The 20,482-nt window shown below is 51.2% G+C and overlaps 2 protein-coding genes across 4 annotated transcripts in view; one reads left to right on the forward strand and one right to left on the reverse strand.

Moving 5' to 3' along the window:
- DIDO1 (death inducer-obliterator 1) overlaps positions 1-8,049 on the reverse strand; it is a 54,764-nt gene extending 46,715 nt beyond the window's left edge. Inside the window, exon 1 of one of the 2 annotated variants that reach the window (XM_045529341.1) lies at positions 7,926-8,049. The gene's annotated coding sequence lies outside the window, so the exon portion shown is untranslated. Of the gene's footprint in view, positions 1-7,902 lie in introns of both variants that reach the window. The other variant, XM_045529340.1, reaches the window with a different exon arrangement.
- A 129-nt stretch (positions 8,050-8,178) lies between these two features.
- GID8 (GID complex subunit 8 homolog) lies at positions 8,179-14,518 on the forward strand. Of its 2 annotated transcripts, none has more exons than XM_045529344.1 (5): positions 8,179-8,383; positions 10,646-10,775; positions 12,150-12,346; positions 12,644-12,841; positions 13,604-14,518. In XM_045529344.1, exons 2-5 carry the CDS (start codon positions 10,658-10,660, stop codon positions 13,775-13,777), a joined length of 687 nt encoding a protein of 228 aa, XP_045385300.1. In that variant the 5' UTR covers positions 8,179-8,383; positions 10,646-10,657; the 3' UTR covers positions 13,778-14,518. The 2 variants fall into 2 exon arrangements, with proteins under 2 accessions (XP_045385300.1, XP_045385301.1); XM_045529345.1 differs by having other exon boundaries at positions 8,231-8,383; positions 12,647-12,841.
- The last annotated feature ends 5,964 nt before the right edge of the window (positions 14,519-20,482 follow it).

A 20,482-nucleotide genomic window follows, 5' to 3' on the forward strand; every position in this document is an offset into this window, starting at 1 on the left:
AGGTATTGTGTAGTGGGAAGTTTAGAAACCAGACAGATGGGGTCGAGACCAGCTTGTACAATGTGATCTCGGGCAAGCAGTCTAAGACGGGGGCTCACGTGCTGGGATGAAGACCACAGGAGGCCTCCCTGCATGGGGCTCTCTAAGTGGAGTTGGTATGGGGGAACCTCTGCCCAACTCTTTGGCTGAGAATCTTTAAATGAAGTACAAACAGCGATTTCTTTCTGTCAGATGGTAAGCTTTTAAAAGATTTTAACTCTCAGGTGCAGTTTCAAGCTGGGCATTCAGAAAGAAGAAAAGGCACTGAGGGAATGGAAAGGGGAGGTGGACCAGGAAGCACAGAAAGACTCAGAGATTAGAAAACCAGGTGGACTGAGGGAAAGGCTAACGAGGAACGTGGGGAAACAAAGGGACCCCACCCGTCCTCACTGTGGTGCTCTATGATGCGCTAAGACGCAGGCTGTCCCAGTCTCGCTGAGCCAGGGCCGCCCCTGAGCAGGACGCTTCTCCCACGCCACCCGCACAAGCTGGCTCTGCTTTGGAGACCTGGCCTGACTACCCACTCCGGGCCCTCTAAGGCGACTGTTGATGTCAGCGCTCTGTCCCCAGTTTAACTGCTGTCACTCCAGCGAGTTGCTCCCCATGGTAAAAAGGGAATTTGGAAGATTTACAGTTTGGATATTTCTTTAATTGCACTCTACTAACTAAATACTTCCTTCTAAACTTTACTTCCTCCTAAACTTATTTTGCAAGTAAAACCCAGAGAAGGAAACAATTAGTCTCCAATTGTCTCAAGAAATTCTTCCCTAAATATCCCCAATCCATAAACAAAAACCCACCAAGTAGCGCCGATTTACAACAGGATGTTGTTGGAAAAGCAGGAATGCTCCCAGAGCACTCCGGCAGGAAGCTTAATTGGTGGTCCGGGGGGGAAACACCACGGGGTGTAAATAGTACATTTGTATAAGGGGTAGACACCGGTTTCTGCCACCCCCACCCACGGAGAAAATTTAGGGGATGTTTATACAAGCGCAATCCGGGAAACTCAGCAATTCTTTCAAAGCACTGCTTCCCGCGCTTACCCCCTTCGTTAGAACTCAGGGTCCCGAGCAGAATGCCGTGATCCCAAAATGAAAGAAAGTACTATGACGAAAACACTTCAGCTGGCAGCCTACTTTATTTCGGTTTAACTACAACCCCGTCAAAGGGAAGATTCTGTACATTCTCTTAGAACAATGTGACCCGGGCGGCCCCCGCGGGCACCTTATTCGTTCGCGCTTGGAATTCAAAGGGATGCGGCGCGGGGACTGCCCCGCCGCGGCCCTCCGAGCGGGGCTCGGGGCGTGGACACAGTAAAGGAGCACAAAGGGGATGTGGGGCCACTGGGGGAGGAGGGACAGAAGGGGAGGGGAGGCCACAGGGGGAGGACGAGCACCGGGCGGAACTCGGCCTCAGCCTTGGACCCGCTGGACTCCTCCTCCCAGGCCTCGCGCGCAGGGAAGCGCCCCCAAAAGATTCTTCCAGAACTTAGGCGCAGACTGGGTGACGGCCGCAGAGCCCCACCTCTTGGCTAAAGACAAGCCCCCTCTGATCGTGGGCGGAGACGGAGGGAGGACGGTGGGGGGAGGAGGAGGGGAAGGGGGAGGAGGGACGGCGCAGCTGCGCACTGGGAGGGGGAGGGAGACACCCTGTCTCCCGGTCCCACGCTTTCCCGGGTGCCCCCACACAGGGTCGGACCCTCGGCCGCAGCGGGGGCTCCCTTCCTGGAGCCCAGGTGCCTGGCATTCCAGGAGCACAGCCCTGAACTACTTGTGGAATGAAAAGGTAATTATTAATATAAAATACATGCCCCATTCCCCAGGAAAAAAATAAATCTAGCATTTTATTGCTCACAAAAGCTTCAACCACTGTATATCTTTCCAGAAAGTGATGAATTTTCGTTATATAAGGCCAGCTAACTTTAGATAAATCTTCCTTGCTTAGTACAATCAACTTACCAATGCTAAAAAGTTTCAAGATCAAATTGGCTACTAACTCCCCGCAAAGCAAAAGACAGTGAAGCACTAGTCTAGGTTGCCAATCGTACCCAGACCTAGGTCCCCAGTGGGGCCAACGCTCCGTCTGTGCATCGCTGCCAGGACAGGCGACTCCACAGAAATCACCCACTGAATGCACTTGGTAGAATGCTGTTCAGGCACAGCCCATGGCAGATCCCAGGGGGCAGTGGGAAAGTTACAGGGAACTGGCAGGACAGAAAAAGGCCAGAAAACAAAACAAAAAACTCAAGGAAAATCTTGGGATTGGAAGTTAAACTTCGTGTTCCAACCCCAAAGACCTACAGAAAGCTGCAGCTGCAGAATGCGATGGAGTGTTCAAAGCAGCAAATGAGAACCACACCAGTGTTCTGTCTTTTAGACAAAGGGATAAAAAGAATAGGAAAAGGGAGGGAGATAAGATGGGGAAGGGAGTCACCTCCATGAATGCTGTTCCAAACAATTCACACGTTGAATTTTTGTAGCTGGCATTAGGGATAGTGTCTTATCATTTGAACATCAGTAGAAAGCTGTGCTACAACTAACTTTTCTTTTAATTATTAAAGTAACAAGGGAGGGATCTTTGGTCACTTTAGCCTCCGTAAGTTACTCCAGAGAAAGCAGCTATGAACTGAAGACAACACAAGGCAAAAAGAACTGCAAGAGACAGGGAATTGAACCTAATGTACACATGCTATTCTCAGTTCTACCACTTTCCAGAGATCTTTGGACAGAAAGAATGAGCTAATGTAGTATTATATCCCCTGCCATAATAAAACCCTAGTTTTGTTACCTAAACAAGAGTGAACACAATACAGAGCCATGCTTATTAGTCCTACCTCTGAGAATGCTTGTTACTCTGAGATGTCTACGTTTACCCTTTGATTTCAGTGAAAAGTAAATAAAACCCACTTCAGAAGAAGTATTTTAATATGTACAAGGCATTAAAACTGTATTTCTTATCTGATTGGTTTTATCTCTTAACCATCTTTAAAGGAACACATCAAAAAAGAAAGCCAAAATAACAATGCCTTTCAGATTTTGACAGAAAAGCCAGTTTAAGGTAAAGCAGTGGTGCCCAAATAGGCCATTCACCTTGACAGGCTAATCACACCACAAAATACATAGCAGAGAATAACGGGAAAAGAATACCTGCAGACTATTGAATTCCTAGGCCTGCCAGTGGGCATAAGGAGGAAGACGGGGATGTCCCTGAGGTCAGAGGGTGACCAAATCAGACAGAGTTCCAGAGCAAAGGGGCAGGGCACCACCCGAGTGCCCTCTGGGGTGTGGGGCTAAACTGTGTACAGGCTACAATTTAAGATTTTTTTCTTAAATGAAAATACTTAAAAAGTGAAAGATTGTTTGAAGTCAAGTCTAAACAGTGACTTTTCACAATTAAAACCTGTCCAGAATAATCAATTCCTGTCCCTACCTAGTTCACAAAAACAGTGGTGAAACTGAGGAGCAGACTGGAGTAGACAGGCTGCGCATTAGCAGTTTCCAAAGGATACCCCACCCCAAAGGGAAGTTCCGTAAAATACCCTTCCCATACCAGAATCTTTTTTCAGTTCCAAACTGAACTGCTTCTAAAATTTAGAAATTGACATGTTCAAAGGAGAATAAGAGCTGCACAAATCTGCCTATAGAAGGTGGGAGGCCGAGAATGTTGTCTTTTATAGTTCTGCAAAGAAATGAAAACTCAGACATACAAGTGTCTCCTGCCGACAGAAAAGCACGTAAAGAGGAGATGTAAGAGGGTTTTAAGTGGAAGACAAAAAGCAAAGCAACGGCCTCATATTCATCCAGCACTTCTATCTTTCAGACATTTGACCACAGCAGCTGCCATCCTTAAAACATACAGACCTAGCTGTCCACATATGTATGTTTGTGCATATAAATTTACACATTTTTGTTAAACAAAAAAGGTCAAATCCCAAGCTAATAACTGTCTATCAAATCCTGACCAGCCAGGTCCTAAGGGCATAACTAAAGTCAATATGAACTAGTACATAAACAGTGTGTTGACTGGGTCCACTGCTCTTCAAAATAGTCTCTGTCTGGACCCTCCTACTGGTCTGCGACAGCAGGACTGTATCACACACCCCCAACATTTGTTTCAGTTTACAGTATGCTAGAGACAGTTTATGTCTAAACCTCAGCAGGAGTTAAAGGTTTTTAAAAAAAAAAAAAAAAAAATCAAGAAAAATAGGCCGGGTGAGGTGGCACATGCCTATAGTCCCAGCTACTCAGGAGGCTGAGGCAGGAGGATCTCTTGAGCCCAGGAGTTTGAGGTTGCTGTGAGCTAGGCTGATGCCACGGCACTCACTCTAGCCCGGGCAACAGAGTGAGACTCTGTCTCAAAAAAAAAAAAATTTTAAATAAATAAATAGAAAAATAATACTCCTCTTGTTCTTACCCAACCAAACTTAAGATGTCCAGTGCTTTCTGATTTACTAGTATAATCCAGAAAGGAAAATAAAATCAGGCGAACAGAAGCGGGAGAAGGGCAACCATATTAAACAATCCCTGGTAACAATGTTTCCCAGTGTCTGGGTTGGCATAGACACTTGATATCAAAATATATGTGGCACAACTAAATAAAATTCTTCCTTACTCTAAGTCTTCTCTAAGAAGTTTTTTAAAAATGTCATGAAAAGCTAGTCTGTGAAAATTGAAGTCTAAGTATTTCCTGCCTACTTGTGCTAATAATGATTCTGAGCAGCAACAACTGATGGGTTTATAAATAATCCCGAAAAATTAGGTTTTACCAAATCTCTTTGAAAGCCAGGAGGCTCCAGTTGGCGTGTGTGTTTGGGGGTGTATGATTTTATGCTTTTGGGTTTTGAGAAAACAAAAACATCCACCAAAATAATGTGGTTTTGTAGAACGTGGCTGATGTCCTGGTTTTTGGAAATTCTAGGATTTGAGTAAAAGCAGCATTCTATTTTATTCTCAAAACACTTTTCCCTTTTTAAAAACTCATTAATGTTTTAAGACTAATATACCTTTAGCACCACTCTTTTAAAGAACTGTTACCCTCTTTCAAAATGAAACAACTTCTCAAGTTCAAAGCCATTGCCGCCCCTGCAGAACAGCAGAAGCTCTGACCACCTGGCTGCTGACCCTGGCCAACTGTGATGCCAGGCCAGTGGCTTCCCTCTTCCATGGGCCCACCTCTATCCAGTCAGGAAGCTCAACCAGTTAATGAGCCCACCAGCTGAAACACTGGTCAACTTGGTCACTGCCCTGCACCCTTGGTGCCACTGCGTCCTGGGGTCTTCAGGGCTCTGGCTGGGCTGCACCCCTCCATATTCTCTCCTTACACTCCCCATGGAGACTTCATGCCCGTGTGGCAGTGGTTACCTTTATCTCTGCCTGGATCTGGGTCCATCCATCTACCTGCTCCCCTGGCATTTCCACTTGGATACCTTGGATGCCCCTAAAAATCTAAACCATTTGGAAATGAGCTCATGACTTCTGACACTCCCCCCTCAATTCAGACTCTTCTCTGGTGTTCCCTATTCAGACAATGGGCTCATCCCATAAGCCCAAAGGCCCGAGCCAGAAGCCTAGACATGACCCTTGACCCTCTGGGCTCCTCTCCTCAGCCCCCTCACCTGTTGCCGTAGTGTGTGGGGGGACCCAGCCCACTGCTCACTTCTCTGCACATCTGCTGTGTGGCCCTAATCGCTTCTGAAAGCCCTTCTGAAAGTCACACTAGTTGTCTCACCTCACTCCTCTCACCGCAAACAAACGTCTTCCATTCCCACTATGTCACTCAACTTCTTGCTGTGTCACCAGTGACTGTCGAATGGTGTCGAACTTAATCCACTTGTCACCTCTATGCCCTTTCTCTGAATAGACTGTGTTAATCAACTCTTCAGTCCAGCCCTCATCCTTCCCTTGAGCTTTAGGTGCACTGCACAGGCATCTCCAGATCAGCAGGGCACACACTGAAGCCACCTTTCCTCCCCTGCTTCCACCCTCGTCACCATCATTCTCAGTACTGCTGCCACCTAATCAGCCAGGGCGCGTATCTGAGCTCCTTCTGGACCTCTCCAGTTAGCGCCTACAGACTGCCAGTCACCAAGGACTGCTCTCTCCCTCTAAGTGAAGAACTCCCCTTTTCTATTTTTGCTACTACTGCTTTTAGTTTAAGGTCTTCATTGTTATTCACTCATCCCTTCATCTACTCAACAAACATTTATCAAACTCCTACTATGAACTAGATGCTTCAGCCATAATCAGATACGTCCCAGCTCTCACGAAGCTTACACTTTTATGGTGAATCTTGCCATCCTCTCAGGCATCAGCAACTTGGGATAGTGTGCTAAGAGCTACAAAGGGATAGTTTAGGATGCCACATGAGCATACAGGAGAGGTACTCAATCCAACTTTGTAGGGAAGATTCCGCAGGAAAGCCACATCTCTGTTGAGTAGATGAGTAGGAGTTAGCCCAGGGAAGTGTTTTACACACAGGGCCCAGCTTGTGAGAGCCAAAAGACAGCTTGGTGACACGGTGAGGTGGCGGGAGCAGAGGTCAGAATAAGGATTGGTGACACTTTGCTAGGCTAACTTTATGTAGGCAATTGGGGAGTCCCCAAAGCGTGTTAAGAGGAGGACAGAGGCAATGAGAGATGGCTTTGGGAGCGATCACCCTGACTGCTGTGTCGGTTTCAGAGAGGAGTTGGCAGGACTTCTGGGAGGAACATGAGTTAGGAAAACATCCTGGCAATCCAAAAGCAAAGACGACCTCAATGTTATGGTGGAAGAGGGTGGGAAACAACAGTTTCTAGACAGGATTAAGGAAATGGAGTGAAGTAGGACTTGGTAACTGGTTGGCTGCTGGGAGGAGGGGCATTGACCTATGACCCACAGGATGGCGCCGCCGTGCAATGTTCCATTTCCTTAGGGCCCTGGCACTCGGGCCTTTTGCTCCTGCTTCCCCTTGCACGCTTTTTCGTTGACATCTAAAAACGGTTTCCCGTAGGGCTTAGTAGTTGCAAACGATGTCATTACTGTCATGCACTGCATCTGCAGGTTAAGCAGATGTGTGTGAAAACTTTGCACCTGCAGATTTAGCTCTTCCAATTAAGGGAAAATGTCCACATCCAGTCGTCATTGTGCAACCTATTTGACGAACTGGACTTATTTTCTGTGAGGAAAAGCCTCGCATTATTCAACTCACTTTTAAACAACCACACGAAACCATCTCATCCCCGACTTCTACTTCAGAAAGCCGTTCGGTGAGTTTCTCACCGGATGAAATCAGGGCCTGCCCCCTCAAGGATCCTAGCGCTTCTTCCTGAAGCGCTATCGAACCTTTCAACGTTGCTCAGCAGCAACGGAAAGACGAGACCCTGCAATCGTCTCGAAATAGCTACAAGAGATGGGTGTTTGCATTCGTCCTAAGCAGACAATGTCAGCAAATAAACACGGAAACGTCCATTTAGGGCCTGAGCCGGCGCTCCTGGAGCCACTCCAGGTCCCCCGCGTGCCCCGGCCCCGTCCCGAGCCCGCCGGCCGCCGGTGCGCGCCCCACAGCCGGCGGCCCCCTGTCCCATCCCCGCGCCCCCGGGCCGTCCAGACCCCCGGCGCGGCCCCGGGAGGCGCCCTGAGGGCAGGCCCTTCTGATTTCCCATCTGGCCTCCAGTGAAGACGCGCTCCGTAACGCTCGAGGAGTAAACCCACGGGTCTCACGTCCACGAACAGAAAGGTGAGCTCCCGCCCGGCCCGGCCCCTCCCTGGGCACTGGGACGGAGCCTCGGCAGGCCGCCAGCAGGAAGGGGACTCCCGCCTCGCCTCAGGGGCGGCAACGGGCACCCGGCGCCTTTCCCCCGCCCCACCCCATCCACTCCGGCCTCACACAAACGAGAAGGGAGCTGGGACCTTCGCCTCGGCTCAGTCCAGACGTCGGGATCCCAGCGCACGGTTTCCGCACTCCGACGCCTCCGCGGCAGCCATTTTGCGCAGAGGCGGGCGACGCCTTTTGACTCTCGCGCCAACCCGTAGAACGAGGGCGCCGCGAGGAGAGCTCTGCGCAAGGACGGAAGCTGAAGCCTACACTTCCGGGCGGCCGCCCGCCCCGCCCCCCGCCTGGGAGGGCTTCATTGGTTGCCGGCTTGCTAGCTTGGGATCTCGTGATCTCGCGAGAGGTGTCGAGGGGGCGGCCGTCGGTGTGTCTGCCCTCCTGCTCCTCGCCCCGCCCCCGCCTCCGCCGCGGCCTCCGCCTCCGCCTCCCTCTGCCCGGGCGTCCCCGCCGCCACCGCCGCTCCTCCCCGGCTCCGGGAGCGGCCGCGGAGCCGCCGCCGCCCAGACCGCGCAGCGCGGGAGGCGGGATCCGCACGGTAAGATGGCCGCGGCGGGCACGGGCGGCCGGGCTGAGCGTCTCCGCAGGGCTGGGCCGGGCGGTGGGGGCCGGGGCCGGGCGGACACATCGGCGGCCCCAGAGTGCGCCCCGCCCGCCGAGGGCAGCCGCAGGCGGGCTGACCCCTCTCTGCGAGGTGTTGGGGGTCAAAGGTGCGAGCAGGTGTCGGAATTTCCGCGCGTTGTCCTCCGGGGGCGGCGGCGGCGGCGGCCCGTAGATTTGCGAGTCAAGCTGCCCTTTTTCCTCCCGGCCCGAACTGGCGCCTCACGTCGTGTGCCTGGGAGTTGGTTCGGTTTCTAGGCTAGAAGGGAACGTGTGTGAAGTGCGGGCTCTCGCGGCAGAGGTCGTCCCCAGCCGGAACAGTGGTAGTTACTGGAAAGTTTGTACATCTGCCTCTGTGAAGAGAACGACTTTTATAACGCTATCATTAAAACAAAATCTTCTGCTTTAAAAAAAGCAGAAACTGGTGAGAACGTAAATTATTGCCTGGAAAGCACATGTTGGTCGTCTTCAGAGTTTGTTTGTTTCTGTTGAATATTGAAGTGCTGGAGTTTGAGACTACTGAGTTCTTCCTACAGAAAACAGAACAGGCCAGTTCTCCAAAGTTGTTGCTTTTAATAAGCGCAGGTACCGCCAGGGAGGGGCACCAGAGTGATTGCTGACTGCCAGATGCAACCCGAGGGAAAGGTGCCTTTCCTAAGGGACTTTGAGGATCGGTCCTAGGTTACCTTTACTTGTTGTGAATAACAGTTTGATCTTCATGAGCTTTATGGTTGACGGTAGCTACAGGCGGTGGGTGTTGGAGTGATGACATCTCTTGGTTTTACCTTACCTGCTGTTCCACAGCACGTTTCCCTCTGGTGGTGCCTCCATCCCTGCTGGCTCTCCAAGTTTGGTATCCTCCAAGAAACTGAGGACTTGGCCATGTGCCCCCTTCACATTCCCTATCTACACTCTCCCTGAGTGATCATTGCTGAACTCCTGGCTTTAAATAGCTCTTTTTTCCTCAGATGTTTGCCTAGTTAATGTTTCCAGGAGCTCAGGATCTGTCATCCAGATGCCTGTGTGACTGCCCAGCTGCATGTCTGGCGGTCCTCTCATACCTGCCCTGCTCCTCAAACCTGTTCCTCTCCCAGCCTTTCCTTATTGTGGTCCCATCCTCCAAGGCCTCTCACGCTCAAAACCGTCCTCAGTTCTTTCTTTTGTCCCTCCATGTTCAGTCCAGCAGTAACCACTGAGTCTGTGGCCAGCGCATCTTGGCCTGGCTGTTTCTCCGTCTCTTCTGCTGCTGTCTTCTCGCTCGGGTGTTTCCTTATTGGACTTGCTGCTCAGCTCTCACCACCCTACATCCGTCTCACTGGCAGCTGGGAAACCAGACTGTCTCGTAATTTTGTAATTTATTGAAGCAATCTAGCACATACATTGTTTTGTGATGTATATGTCAGGAACAAAGGGTAAAAGTGAGGTGGATGGTGGTGTGCTGACTGCCTATCTCAAGAGTCCACTGGCAGGCCCAGCACTGGCAGAGCTGCCTCTGTGGCCCCAGCCATCTGCCCCTCCTCCCACCAGCAACCACCTCCTGACCTTATTTAAAAAAATAAAACAGTTTTGCCATGTTCATATTTATTACTTAAAGCACACATCATTTAGTTTGTCTCGTTCTTTACAAAACTCACGCCACACTCAGGCCTCTACTGCAGCTTGCTTTTTTCATTGCTTGTAGAAGTCATTCATGTGATTGTGTGAGTTCATTTATTTAACTGCTTTCTTAAATTCATGACCACAGTCCCTTCTCAGCAGTGCTAAAATCCAAGTATCTCTGAAACCAAAAGTTTTTGGTTTTGTTTTTAACATACTTGGTGGTAAAACCTTACCTGGTGAATTTTAATAGCCTCTATTGCACTTAGGATGAATACTCACCCATTTCACTGAAGAAACAGTGTCTGATTATGGGGTGCTGCCCCAGACCCCAGTGAGGCTCTTGTGTGATAAATTGTGTCATATGATCTTTGTACAGCGTGAGACATCCTGAATTCTAAAACACATATGTCTGTCCAAGGGCTTTTGCACATGCCATTGTGGTTGTGTATGCCACGGTTCCTTTGTTCATACTACTGTTGAGTGAACATTTAGGTAGGTAGCTTCCACATTTTTTGCCATCAAATAGCATGCAATTCTTTCTCTTATAACTCTCCAGTGGAGAATCTAAACACCTCCCTCAGCTATTCCTTTTTTCCTGTAGAAATAAATCAGAATGAGTTATGCAGAAAAACCCGACGAAATCACAAAAGATGAGTGGATGGAAAAGCTCAATAACTTACATGTCCAGAGAGCAGACATGAATCGTCTCATCATGAACTACCTGGTCACAGGTAATGGCTTGAATAAGGGTACTACCACTTAAATGTAGTTCTCCCTTTTTGTACAAATAGTGCTCTACCATTGAAGATTGATGGTAAAGTTATGTTGTTTTCAGATGTTATAAAAACACATGCTAACTTGATAAATTTTTAAGTTATCATGTTAACGATAATCTTTTATGTAGAGGAGGTAATCATTCCAGGTCTCTGAGACCTACAGCAAAAACCTTTTTCTTGGCCTTTGACAGTTTTATAGTTAGATAATCCCAGTAGTTAAGGCTGTTCTGAAGTACCATTTGAAGCCCAAGCAGTTGAACTCTTCTGGCCAGTCTGGTAAAGTGTACTGGCCTGTGTTTGGGGGGCGGGGGGGGGGGCAGGAGTGTGCCAAAGGAAGCTGCACTCAGACCCTCTTGACACTGGGGAGGAGGAGAGACAGGGCTGTATGTGGTAAGAAAATCCAGACATTTTCAAAAGACATAAAATGGAAAGTTGGTCTCCCTCCCGATAGTCTTCAGTCTCCCCTCCCAAATTCATCTCTTTTAAAAAGATTTTGGAGGCCGGGTGTGGTGGCTCACACCTGTAATCCCAGCACTCTGGGAGGCCGAGACCGGAGGATCACTCGAGGTCAGGAGTTCAAGACCAGCCTGAGCAAGAGCAAGACCCCGTCTCTACTAAAAATAGAAATAAATGATTTGGACACCTAAAAAATATAGAGAGAGAAAAAATTAGCCGGGCATGGTGGCGCATGCCTGTAGTCCCAGCTACTCAGAAGGTTGAGGCAGGAGGATTGCTTGAGCCCAGGAGTTTGAGGTTGCTGTGAGCTAGGCTGATGCCACGGCACTCTAGCCCGGGCAACAGAGCGAGACTCTGTCTCAAAAAAAAAAAAAAAGGTTTTGGAAGGTGATGAGGAAATCTAGGCCTATAGTTGTGGGAGGGAGAGGCACACGTTGGGTTTGATGTGGAAGGGAATTGCGGACTCTCATTGAGAGGTCACTGTAGGTAGAGCCCACACTGGAGGTGCAGCTGTGCTGTGGAGGCGGAGCCAGTGTTTCTGCCTCACCTGGGACCAGAGCTGCAGCTTCGGACCTCCTCAGCCTTGTCAGAGGAGCCCACGCCGGCACCTGGGCCAGCGCTTCTTCCAGCCTCTTTAGCTGACTGGTTAGAGTTTTGGGCGGGGTGGAAACGGGCGAAGTGTACTCGAATTCTCGTGTTCTATATTTTGAGGGATACCTTGCAAATCACAAAGATGTTCGTACCAAGTCCTAAGAAAGTGTGGTTCCTGTCCGAGGTTACGTAACTGAGGCAATTGGGCTTTCTAGAGACACGAGGCCTTTGCGTGAATTCTTCGCTCACTTTCCTAGTAGTGAGGATGGTTCTCATTTTCAGAGGGCTTCAAGGAAGCAGCGGAGAAGTTTCGAATGGAATCTGGGATTGAACCTAGCGTGGATCTGGAAACACTTGACGAGAGGATCAAGATCCGGGAGATGATCCTGAAAGGCCAGATCCAGGAGGCCATTGCGTCCATCAACAGCCTCCACCCAGAGCTCCTGGACACAAACCGGTACCTTTACTTTCATCTGCAGGTACGTGTCAGCGGAGTCTGGTGTGGATACTTGATAAGGCTATTTGCAGTGATTCAGAAATAACTAGGCTAATTTGCATTAATAAAATATTGTTTTATGTGGGGAAGGGGTTTGAGTTAACTGCTATCTTGTGTATTCCAGAAGCTGTTTTTTGCTTTTAAAATGCAAATGTAGTAACTCAGAGATGCTGTAAACATCTTTCCTTGAGATGCCCTTTTAACCGAGACCAAGCACCAGGTTGCTGTCTGTCGCGGCCCGGGTGTGTGGTTGAGCTTGTCTGTCTTTGCCGTGGACCAGCAGCAGCATTTGATCGAGCTGATCCGCCAGCGTGAGACGGAGGCGGCGCTGGAGTTTGCGCAGACGCAGCTGGCGGAGCAGGGCGAGGAGAGCAGGGAGTGCCTGACAGAGATGGAGCGCACGCTGGCGCTGCTGGCCTTCGACAGCCCCGAGGAGTCGCCCTTCGGAGACCTGCTGCACATGATGCAGAGGCAGAAGGTAGAGGCTGTGCAGGCAGCCTGCCTGCCCTCCCTGTCCACGCGTGGCTTGGTGGTGTGCAGGAGGGGCAGGTGACATCCGCGCATGGGACACCATGGTGTGATGGTGGTGGTGCTTCCTTCATTTTTCATCTTTTATCTCACTGAACCAGGAACAGTAGAGTTTGTGACTATTCGAGAGTATTCAACCCCCTTTGCTTATTTTTCTTAGTTAACCTTCTTCCTGTTTATTTGGAGACTCTTAGAAACAGATGTCCTAAGTATTTTTAAATTTAAAATCCCTTATTCTGAAACTTTTCCCTCACTGCTACTTTTGTGTCTGGCCCAACATGCCAGCTCCCGGCCTCCCCGGAGCCGGGTCTCTCTTTCGCCACGTCCTGACGGGCTCCTTTTAGGGCTCTGTCCTGCACCGTGGTGGCAGGACCACCCGTCCTTAAGGGTCCGCTTGAGGCTTGTTAGGGGGGAGCTTGTGTCGCCTCCTGGGCTGGCCTTTCCCTCCCACAGTCCTCAGCACTTTGAGCCTCACTTGCACTTACCTGCCATCGAAGCCGATGGGACATCTGCCGACCAGACTGTGAGCTCCCCCAGGCGAGGACTGTGTTTGACTCCTGAGCATGCCTCACGGTTAAGGGTTTAATGTTTGTTTAAGTAAATAAGCTTCTTGTATAAAAAAGGTTTCAAGAGTATAAAACGCATTTTATTAACAGGCTGTTCTTGCTGGTGTTCTGTGTGTGGTGGTTTTATTGGATGTGTTTATTTCTAGGTGTGGAGTGAAGTTAACCAAGCTGTCCTAGATTATGAAAACCGAGAGTCAACACCCAAGCTGGCAAAATTACTGAAACTACTACTTTGGGCTCAGAATGAGCTGGACCAGAAGAAAGTAAAATATCCCAAAATGACAGACCTCAGCAAAGGTGTGATCGAGGAGCCCAAGTAGAGCCCGCGCGGGGCCCCACACCGTCCCTGCGGCACAGGACTCGCCTCCGCTGCACCTGCGACTGGAAGATTCTTACTGCAGTAGAGTGCTCTTTCTTCCCCCTTGTACCTTTTTTTTGACCCAGCATCTTTTTTAAAGGGAAAAATGGCCTCTTTAAGCGCTGGAAAACTCGCAGTGAAGCGCTGTCTGTTTGGAAGTATGCCGCAGACTCTGCGGTCCATGCTCGAGTGTTGACAAGTAGCAGTTGGCTTTTCCGGAGCTCCTGGGACTTTGGCTGCTGGAGGATCTGGTGTGCCCGGGAGCGCTGCGCGTCGGGAACGTCAGTCAGACTCAGGCCTCCCAGCGAAAGTGCGTGAGCAGCACAGACCAGGACCTGGCTCTCTGCCGGCTCGTGGCAGACAGCACGTCTTCTCCTGCATCTCGGCAGGCCTTCATCCACGAGTTTTTCCTTACCCTTGGCTTTTTGTTTTTTCATAGGAAAGAATCTATAAATTTGTAAATGCTAATTCAAAGATGACTTGTGTGTGAGGGTATTGCGTTTGATTTGTTTTTCCCTTTCGGTTTGGGTTGTGTGGCTTCGGGGAGATGTGTGTGAGAGGGCGGGGCCATGTGTTTTTTAATTTTTTAAATATATATTTTGGTGCTGTATGTGGTGAGAGACTCCTTCCTAGTGGGTCAGTGACCCTTCTCTTCTAGGCAGTTTTGCTGAAAATAAAGGTTTCTCTTTGATTTCAAGAATGACCAAAACGGCCTCTAAAAAGTTCTCATCCTCTCAAACGACCCTTTGTTTTCGGGGTGTACTTTCCCCTGTGATGATGTCAGTGGTGTCTCGTGTCTGCGGCTGGCAAGGCTGCCCGGCCCTGCCTGTGCCGGGGGACGGCCCTCGGTGGGTGGGGTGGCCCTCGGTGGGCGGGGCGGCCCTCAGTGGGCGGGGCCTGCAGGGCCTGGCCTGGGCCGGAGGCTGTGGGCAGAGGATCGTCCTCCAGCGTCTCTTCTGTCATCAGCCGCTCTGCAGGGGTCCCACTTCTGTTCACTCGCAGCCTTGTGTCCGGTGGTGGCCGGAGGCAGTGGCGCGGTGTGGTGTGGTCACGGGCAGGTCAGTGCAGTCGGCGACGGGTGCGTGCCACATAGCTGGGCGCAGACCTGTTTGCTGTGTTGCAGCGGCCGGCAGCTGCAAGTGACCTACTCGAGCAACGCTAAGGGCAGGTTTTGTGGGTGGCCACAGCACTGCCGACCCCTCAGTGAGACCTGTGGGGACAGTGGTGGGCACCATCCTGGCAGCCGAGCTGGGGAAGCTGCTCCACTTACCGCGTAGCCAGGGGCAGCCACACAGGCAGGGCCAGGCTGGGGTGTAGGGCCAGCCTGCCAGCGCCCGCACTGGTTGGGGTGTCCGCCTGTGCTGGGGCCGTCCCCTCACACTCCTGCACCCCTTGAGTGTTGGCCGTTGAGTGTCTGTGGCACTGTGTCCGGCTGGCGGTGCCTTCTCCCTCTGGCTGGGAGCCCGGTGTGGTCGTGTCTCAAGCTCTGTGCTTCCGTGCTCAGTGGGTAGGACTTTGGCAGTGTCTACTTTTACCCAGTGTTTCTACGACCCAGTAAGACGCTCAGAGATAAAACTGTTGCAGCCGTCGTAAAAGTACTCCGGCCTGTAGACTGATGCTTAGGCTGCCCTTTTGGTTTTGTGAGGATGGAGTGCTGGGAGGTGGCCCTTCCCTGACCCTGGAAATGATGTGTCTGACCCCTGCTGTCTCTGCAGTCACCTCAGATGCCACCTTCTTCAGGGTTATTTCCTCTGGCTTGAGGATAAAAACAAGTTAGACAGAAAGGGAGTTTTAATTTTCAGGTAATTAATGGGTTAAACATAACTGAAGCTAGAAGAAAAGTACTAGGAGAAGGATACAGGTAAAAATATATTTTTTGAACAGCACCAGAGAAGGCAGCATCTTCCTAATTGTCTTCTGTTGCTAGTGTGTGAGATCGTTTACGTGCACGATTAATACATAATCAACTTGACGTACTCCCAGGGTGAGGGGATGAGATGTGTAGCAGTGGGATGCCCCGTCTTCAGGGGTTACCCACAAATCCGTGAATGGGGTCCGTCACGTGCACGGAATGTTATTGAGTTATCGTGGGACAGTGTTGGTATTTCACGTGCCAGTTCAGTGAGTAGCTCAGCACGGCAGTGCGGGAACCCGGCGTGAGGCAGACGCCGTGAGACTTGGAAGTCTCAGATGTTCTCGTCTTCTTCACCCGGCTGCGTCTGTTCCCTGTGATCTGTCAGTGGGCTGGGAACCGAGGGAGTCTGCATGCTTTGCGTTTGCCGCCTTTGTGCAGTCTTTGTTTTTGCAGCAAGGAAATGAAATTAAGCCACTTTAGGGTAATGAATATTCAGTATAATTTGGTTTTTCTACTTTGTCTCATTTTGTATCTCACTGTTGTGTTTATAAAATGTGGTATGTGGTTATGTTTTACAGGGTAGTTTATTTCTTTTTATGCTTTCTGGTGGAAAGTGCCTTGAAATAAATAAAATTTGAGAATATTCTGGTACTGTGTCCCTGACAGCGTGGAGTCGTGAGGTAACCCCTGGTCTGGGTCTTTCTGAAGCGTGGGGTTATTGCAAAGCACATGGGGACTAACACATTTTGCCAGTCGAATGTGGCAGGTTCTAGGAAAGGCAGACCCTGCTCCACGGCCTGCGACCAGAGAGTGGTGGCCCCGTGTGCATGGAGACTGCAAACTGAGTCGGCCGAGACGTTCTCACCGTCCAGCGAAGACGTGATCTGAAAACATGTAGACAATATATGTTGGGGGCAGTTTTTCTAAGGCAATATAATTGTTTTTATTTTCTTATTTCTGTATGCTGTTAGTTTTGGAGAGTTGTGGAACCAGGAGTTCCAGAAAGAATCTTACACATTTTATGATAAACACCACGACATCCTTGGGGTGGTGGAGCAGGTTCCCTGCTGGGTTGGTGCTGCCTGCGGGACTGGTGCTGGTGAACAGACCAGACGGACAGCGTCACGCGTGGAGGGGTCTGTCTGCTTCCCCGCGACTGAAGACGTTGAGTTGCACACGCAGGATCCCGAGTGGTGGGGGCGCCTGCCAGACCCGCCAGCCAACACAGCTGCCTGTTGTCATCCGCCTTCAGTCATTTTTGCTCTGTTGACATGTTTTATCCTGATACATGCATGTTATTTTTTACAACAGGTATCTTATTTCAGAAATATGTTTTGCTTTTTCAGATTTTTTGTGAATTGTATTGTGAGCATGAGTCATTTGAAATTCTGTCTCAAACCGTAGCCTGCGGTGGTTCCTGTTCACGCCTGGCTCTGCAGCCCCTCAGTCCACTGAATACGACACCCCACCCCACCCCCGCACCCCCGGTATCTTCTGAGAGTGCAGAAGGGGTGGCTCTTGCTGCCTGTTCTTAATTTGATAGTAAAAGTTTTCACGTGTTTCTCAGAATGGTCATCTGAAAGCTCTTTTTTCTTTCATACGATATAATACGAATAAGGAATTAAATACTAATCCTTTTTTTTTACTGAAAAGTTGGTATGTTAGAATTGGAAGGATGGCAGCAAGTCAGTTCCATGTGACTTCATGCTTTGGTTTTGATCTGTCCCCACGCCGACAGCGCTGATCTTTTCTTACTGTGTCTCTGTATACTTGTGTGTGTTTAGTTTGAAATCTGTCATCTGTCCTCTAGAGTTGTGGCACTTATGTTCATAATCTAGTCTCCTTTTTGTAAAGGAAATAGAACTTTTTGAGCTACCCACTGCATGATTTTAAGCTGAATTGGAATAGCCTAAGTAATTTTTCTTTTCTTTTCTTTTTTTTTTCTTACTTATGAAAATTTCCTAACATATCAAAAATAGGGAGAATACTACGTACACCCCAGACCTCCGCCACGGCCCGCCTCGAGCCTCTGGCTGGAGATGACTGCAGGGGTCCACTCTGGGGTGGCGCCCGTGCTCTCGGGCCACCAGGACCTCCACGTGGTTGTAGGACACTCAGGAAGGACTGAGGCAGACTGCAGGGCCTGCGTGTGGCGTGCGGAGGGACCGCAGTGTGCTGGGGCCGCGCGCATCTGTGCTCCCCAGGTACCCGAGAGCAGAACTCCAGCCCTTCCCGTCACTGCCCCCTGGGTGGCACCAACACGTGGTGTCCTGGATGTCAGCACACACTTGCCACTGACGTTTCCCTCACCCTTGCAGGCAGCAGCGCGGTGGCTCTTCACGGCAGTGGGTGACTCTGCAGGACAGTTGGAGAGTTCAGTGGGGACCACAGTTCCTTGCACATACGACCTGCCTGTCTTAAATATCCTGCCTTAATTTTGAAATGCCATCCTCGCTTGTGACTTTTTTACGTATGTAAGGGTAGAACACAGGGCTTGAGCCGGCCTTTGGTGTAACTAGCTGCGGCCGAATCTTCTATGGTGGAGTGTCCTGAGCTGTTTTGCCTTTTCCAGAGGCCACGAAACAGCCCCGCTGGTAAATCTGCCTGAGCCACAGACCAGGGGACACGGGGTGGTTGCTGTGGAGGAAGAGCTGAGGTTCCGCCTGTGGTGATGGGTAATAATCATGTCCCCACACTGTGGGTGGGGCTGGGATGTGACACTGCGATTCCCTGCAGCAGTTCACCGGCCACCAGGTGGAAGGCCAGGTTTACAGGTCCAGTGTGACTGTGACACAGAAGGAAACTGATCAAGTGAAGCCTGTAGACAGACCCGTTTGCATCCGGCTATAACCGAAAAATTAACGAAAGAAGTGACAACTGAAGACCAGTGGACTTTGTCGTGGGCATCTTCCGAGTGGGTGTGTTCCTACATGCAGGTCACTGCATGCTCCCTGCTGGCTGCACACGAAGTGCCCACCTACCGCCCGGGGCTGGCGGGCTGCAGACGGGCGTTCCGAGCTTTGGAGGGAGGAAGGCTTCTGCATGCAGTTGCTTGCCCTGCCGTGGGTGGCCCCCTGTTTGAGGAGGTGCTCTGCGTGTTGGGCTGGAACGGGGGAGCTCAGTGACCAGGGAGGAGTGGCTGAGCCGCTGCCGCCTTAAGCGTCGCTTTCAGACACGCTCTTCACGTGGCTATGACCTCTGCTTCCAGGAGCACGTGGGGCTTTGCCCACACGTGGTGGTCTCACGGCTGTGGATCACAGTGTCTGGCAGTCATAATTTCCCCACCTGGCTTTTGAAAGTGGAGCAAGCCGACCTGTCACCAAGGATCGTCTGTCATGGAGTGTCGCAGAGGAGCGGGGGAGGAGGCGGTGGCTGCTGGCCAGAAGCCAGAGGACTGGCCAGGCTCTGGTCCCTGCAGGTCCACACCTTCCCGTGCCCGGCCAGTCCTCAATCTCTGGGCATTCCAGTTGTAGAAATGCTGAACGGCCGTGTTTCTAAGATTCAAACAAGGAATTCACCAGCACTTTGAGAAGAATGAATTGTTCCAGAACCTTCCAGAGTTACGCCCTGTGTAGAGCCCACCTTGCACTCCATTTGTGGTGTCATGAAGTTCATCTGTCTGGTTTCTGGTGAAATTTCACACAGTTCTTCGTCCTGTTCTGGTCGACTGTTCAATGTTGATTCAGCTCCAGAGGTGCGACCCATCCCCCGTCAGCCCGTGCAGATGACATCCAGACTGTGACGGGGGACGTGTAAGGGGTCAGTCCCACTTGTTCCACTGCTCGTCTTTAGAGTTGTACACGTGGGGCTGCAAAGGGGCAGGGGTTACGGGGGTGCAGGGAGGAGCCCCCGGCCTGGGCCCAGGCCTGGTGTGTCTTCCTTTGTGGTAGCCGTGCGGGGCAGTCCGCGGGGCCCTGGGCGGGGATGCGGCAGGGGCTGTGGTGCGGGGAGCTACAGCGGTGGGTGTGGCATGGCTCTGAAAAGCCGGTGTGCGGCCCCCACAGCAGCCCTTGCGATAAACTGAGGTTAGGACACAGCCCTCCAAGAGTGCAGGCCTGTGGGCGCTGGTGTGACAGCTGCCACCAAGGCCACCCTCCACCCTTGAAAACCCAGGTGTTAGCTGTCTGCTGTCCCCGTCCTCCCTGTAACTTCAAAGATTGTTTGTTGGTGGGGTGAGGGGCAGCTCACAGAATCGCCCAGAAGCCTGGAGCTTGTGTGTCCACTGCCAGCACCCAGCACTTACAGCCGCCCCGGGAGAGGTGGGCTGAGTCAGCAGCCCTGGCTGCACCCACACCTCCCCCTAGGCGAGCGTGGGGTCCAGGGAGCTCCCAGCTCAGTTGGAGCCCCTGGGGCCTTGTTCTCCCGGTCTCCGCCCTGGCTACCCAAAGGTGTCCACACAGTGGCCAGAACGGCCCCGGGGCACCACGGAGGCTTCCTGACTCCGACCCAGCGTCGGTCTTTACCTGGCCTCCAAGACCCGTGGGTCTGCTTCCACCACACTGGCCACGCCAGGCACCAGATGGCATGCGTGGCCTGCCCCTGTGCTCACCGGACCTCACTGGAACACGCACCCAGCAGTGCCTCGGCCCGGCCTCGGCCAGTGGGAAACGACTCCCCTGCCCGAGCCTGCTCTCCGCTTTTGTCTACCAGCCCCAGAACGTCAGCTCCGAGAGGAGGGGGCTGTGGGCAACTAGGCGACAAATGCCCACTGCAGTGTGGTTGTGGAGCTTTCCATAAATTACCGTCAAAGAGCCTCGTGCAGTCGGTGACAAGCACATTGCCAGGGGATTAGAGCACGTTGGTAGCAGTAAG

This window comes from Lemur catta, chromosome 17 (genome assembly GCF_020740605.2).
Source record: "Lemur catta isolate mLemCat1 chromosome 17, mLemCat1.pri, whole genome shotgun sequence".
NCBI lineage: Eukaryota > Metazoa > Chordata > Mammalia > Primates > Lemuridae > Lemur > Lemur catta.

Excerpts from the sequence above, each read along its gene's own strand:
- GID8 (XM_045529344.1), top strand. The coding sequence starts at position 10,658 with ATGAGTTATGCAGAAAAACCCGACGAAATCACAAAAGATGAGTGGATG. Across the intron at positions 10,776-12,149 it reads CATGAACTACCTGGTCACAG|AGGGCTTCAAGGAAGCAGCG; the intron begins GTAATGGCTTGA and ends TCTCATTTTCAG. Across the intron at positions 12,347-12,643 it reads ACCTTTACTTTCATCTGCAG|CAGCAGCATTTGATCGAGCT; the intron begins GTACGTGTCAGC and ends GCCGTGGACCAG.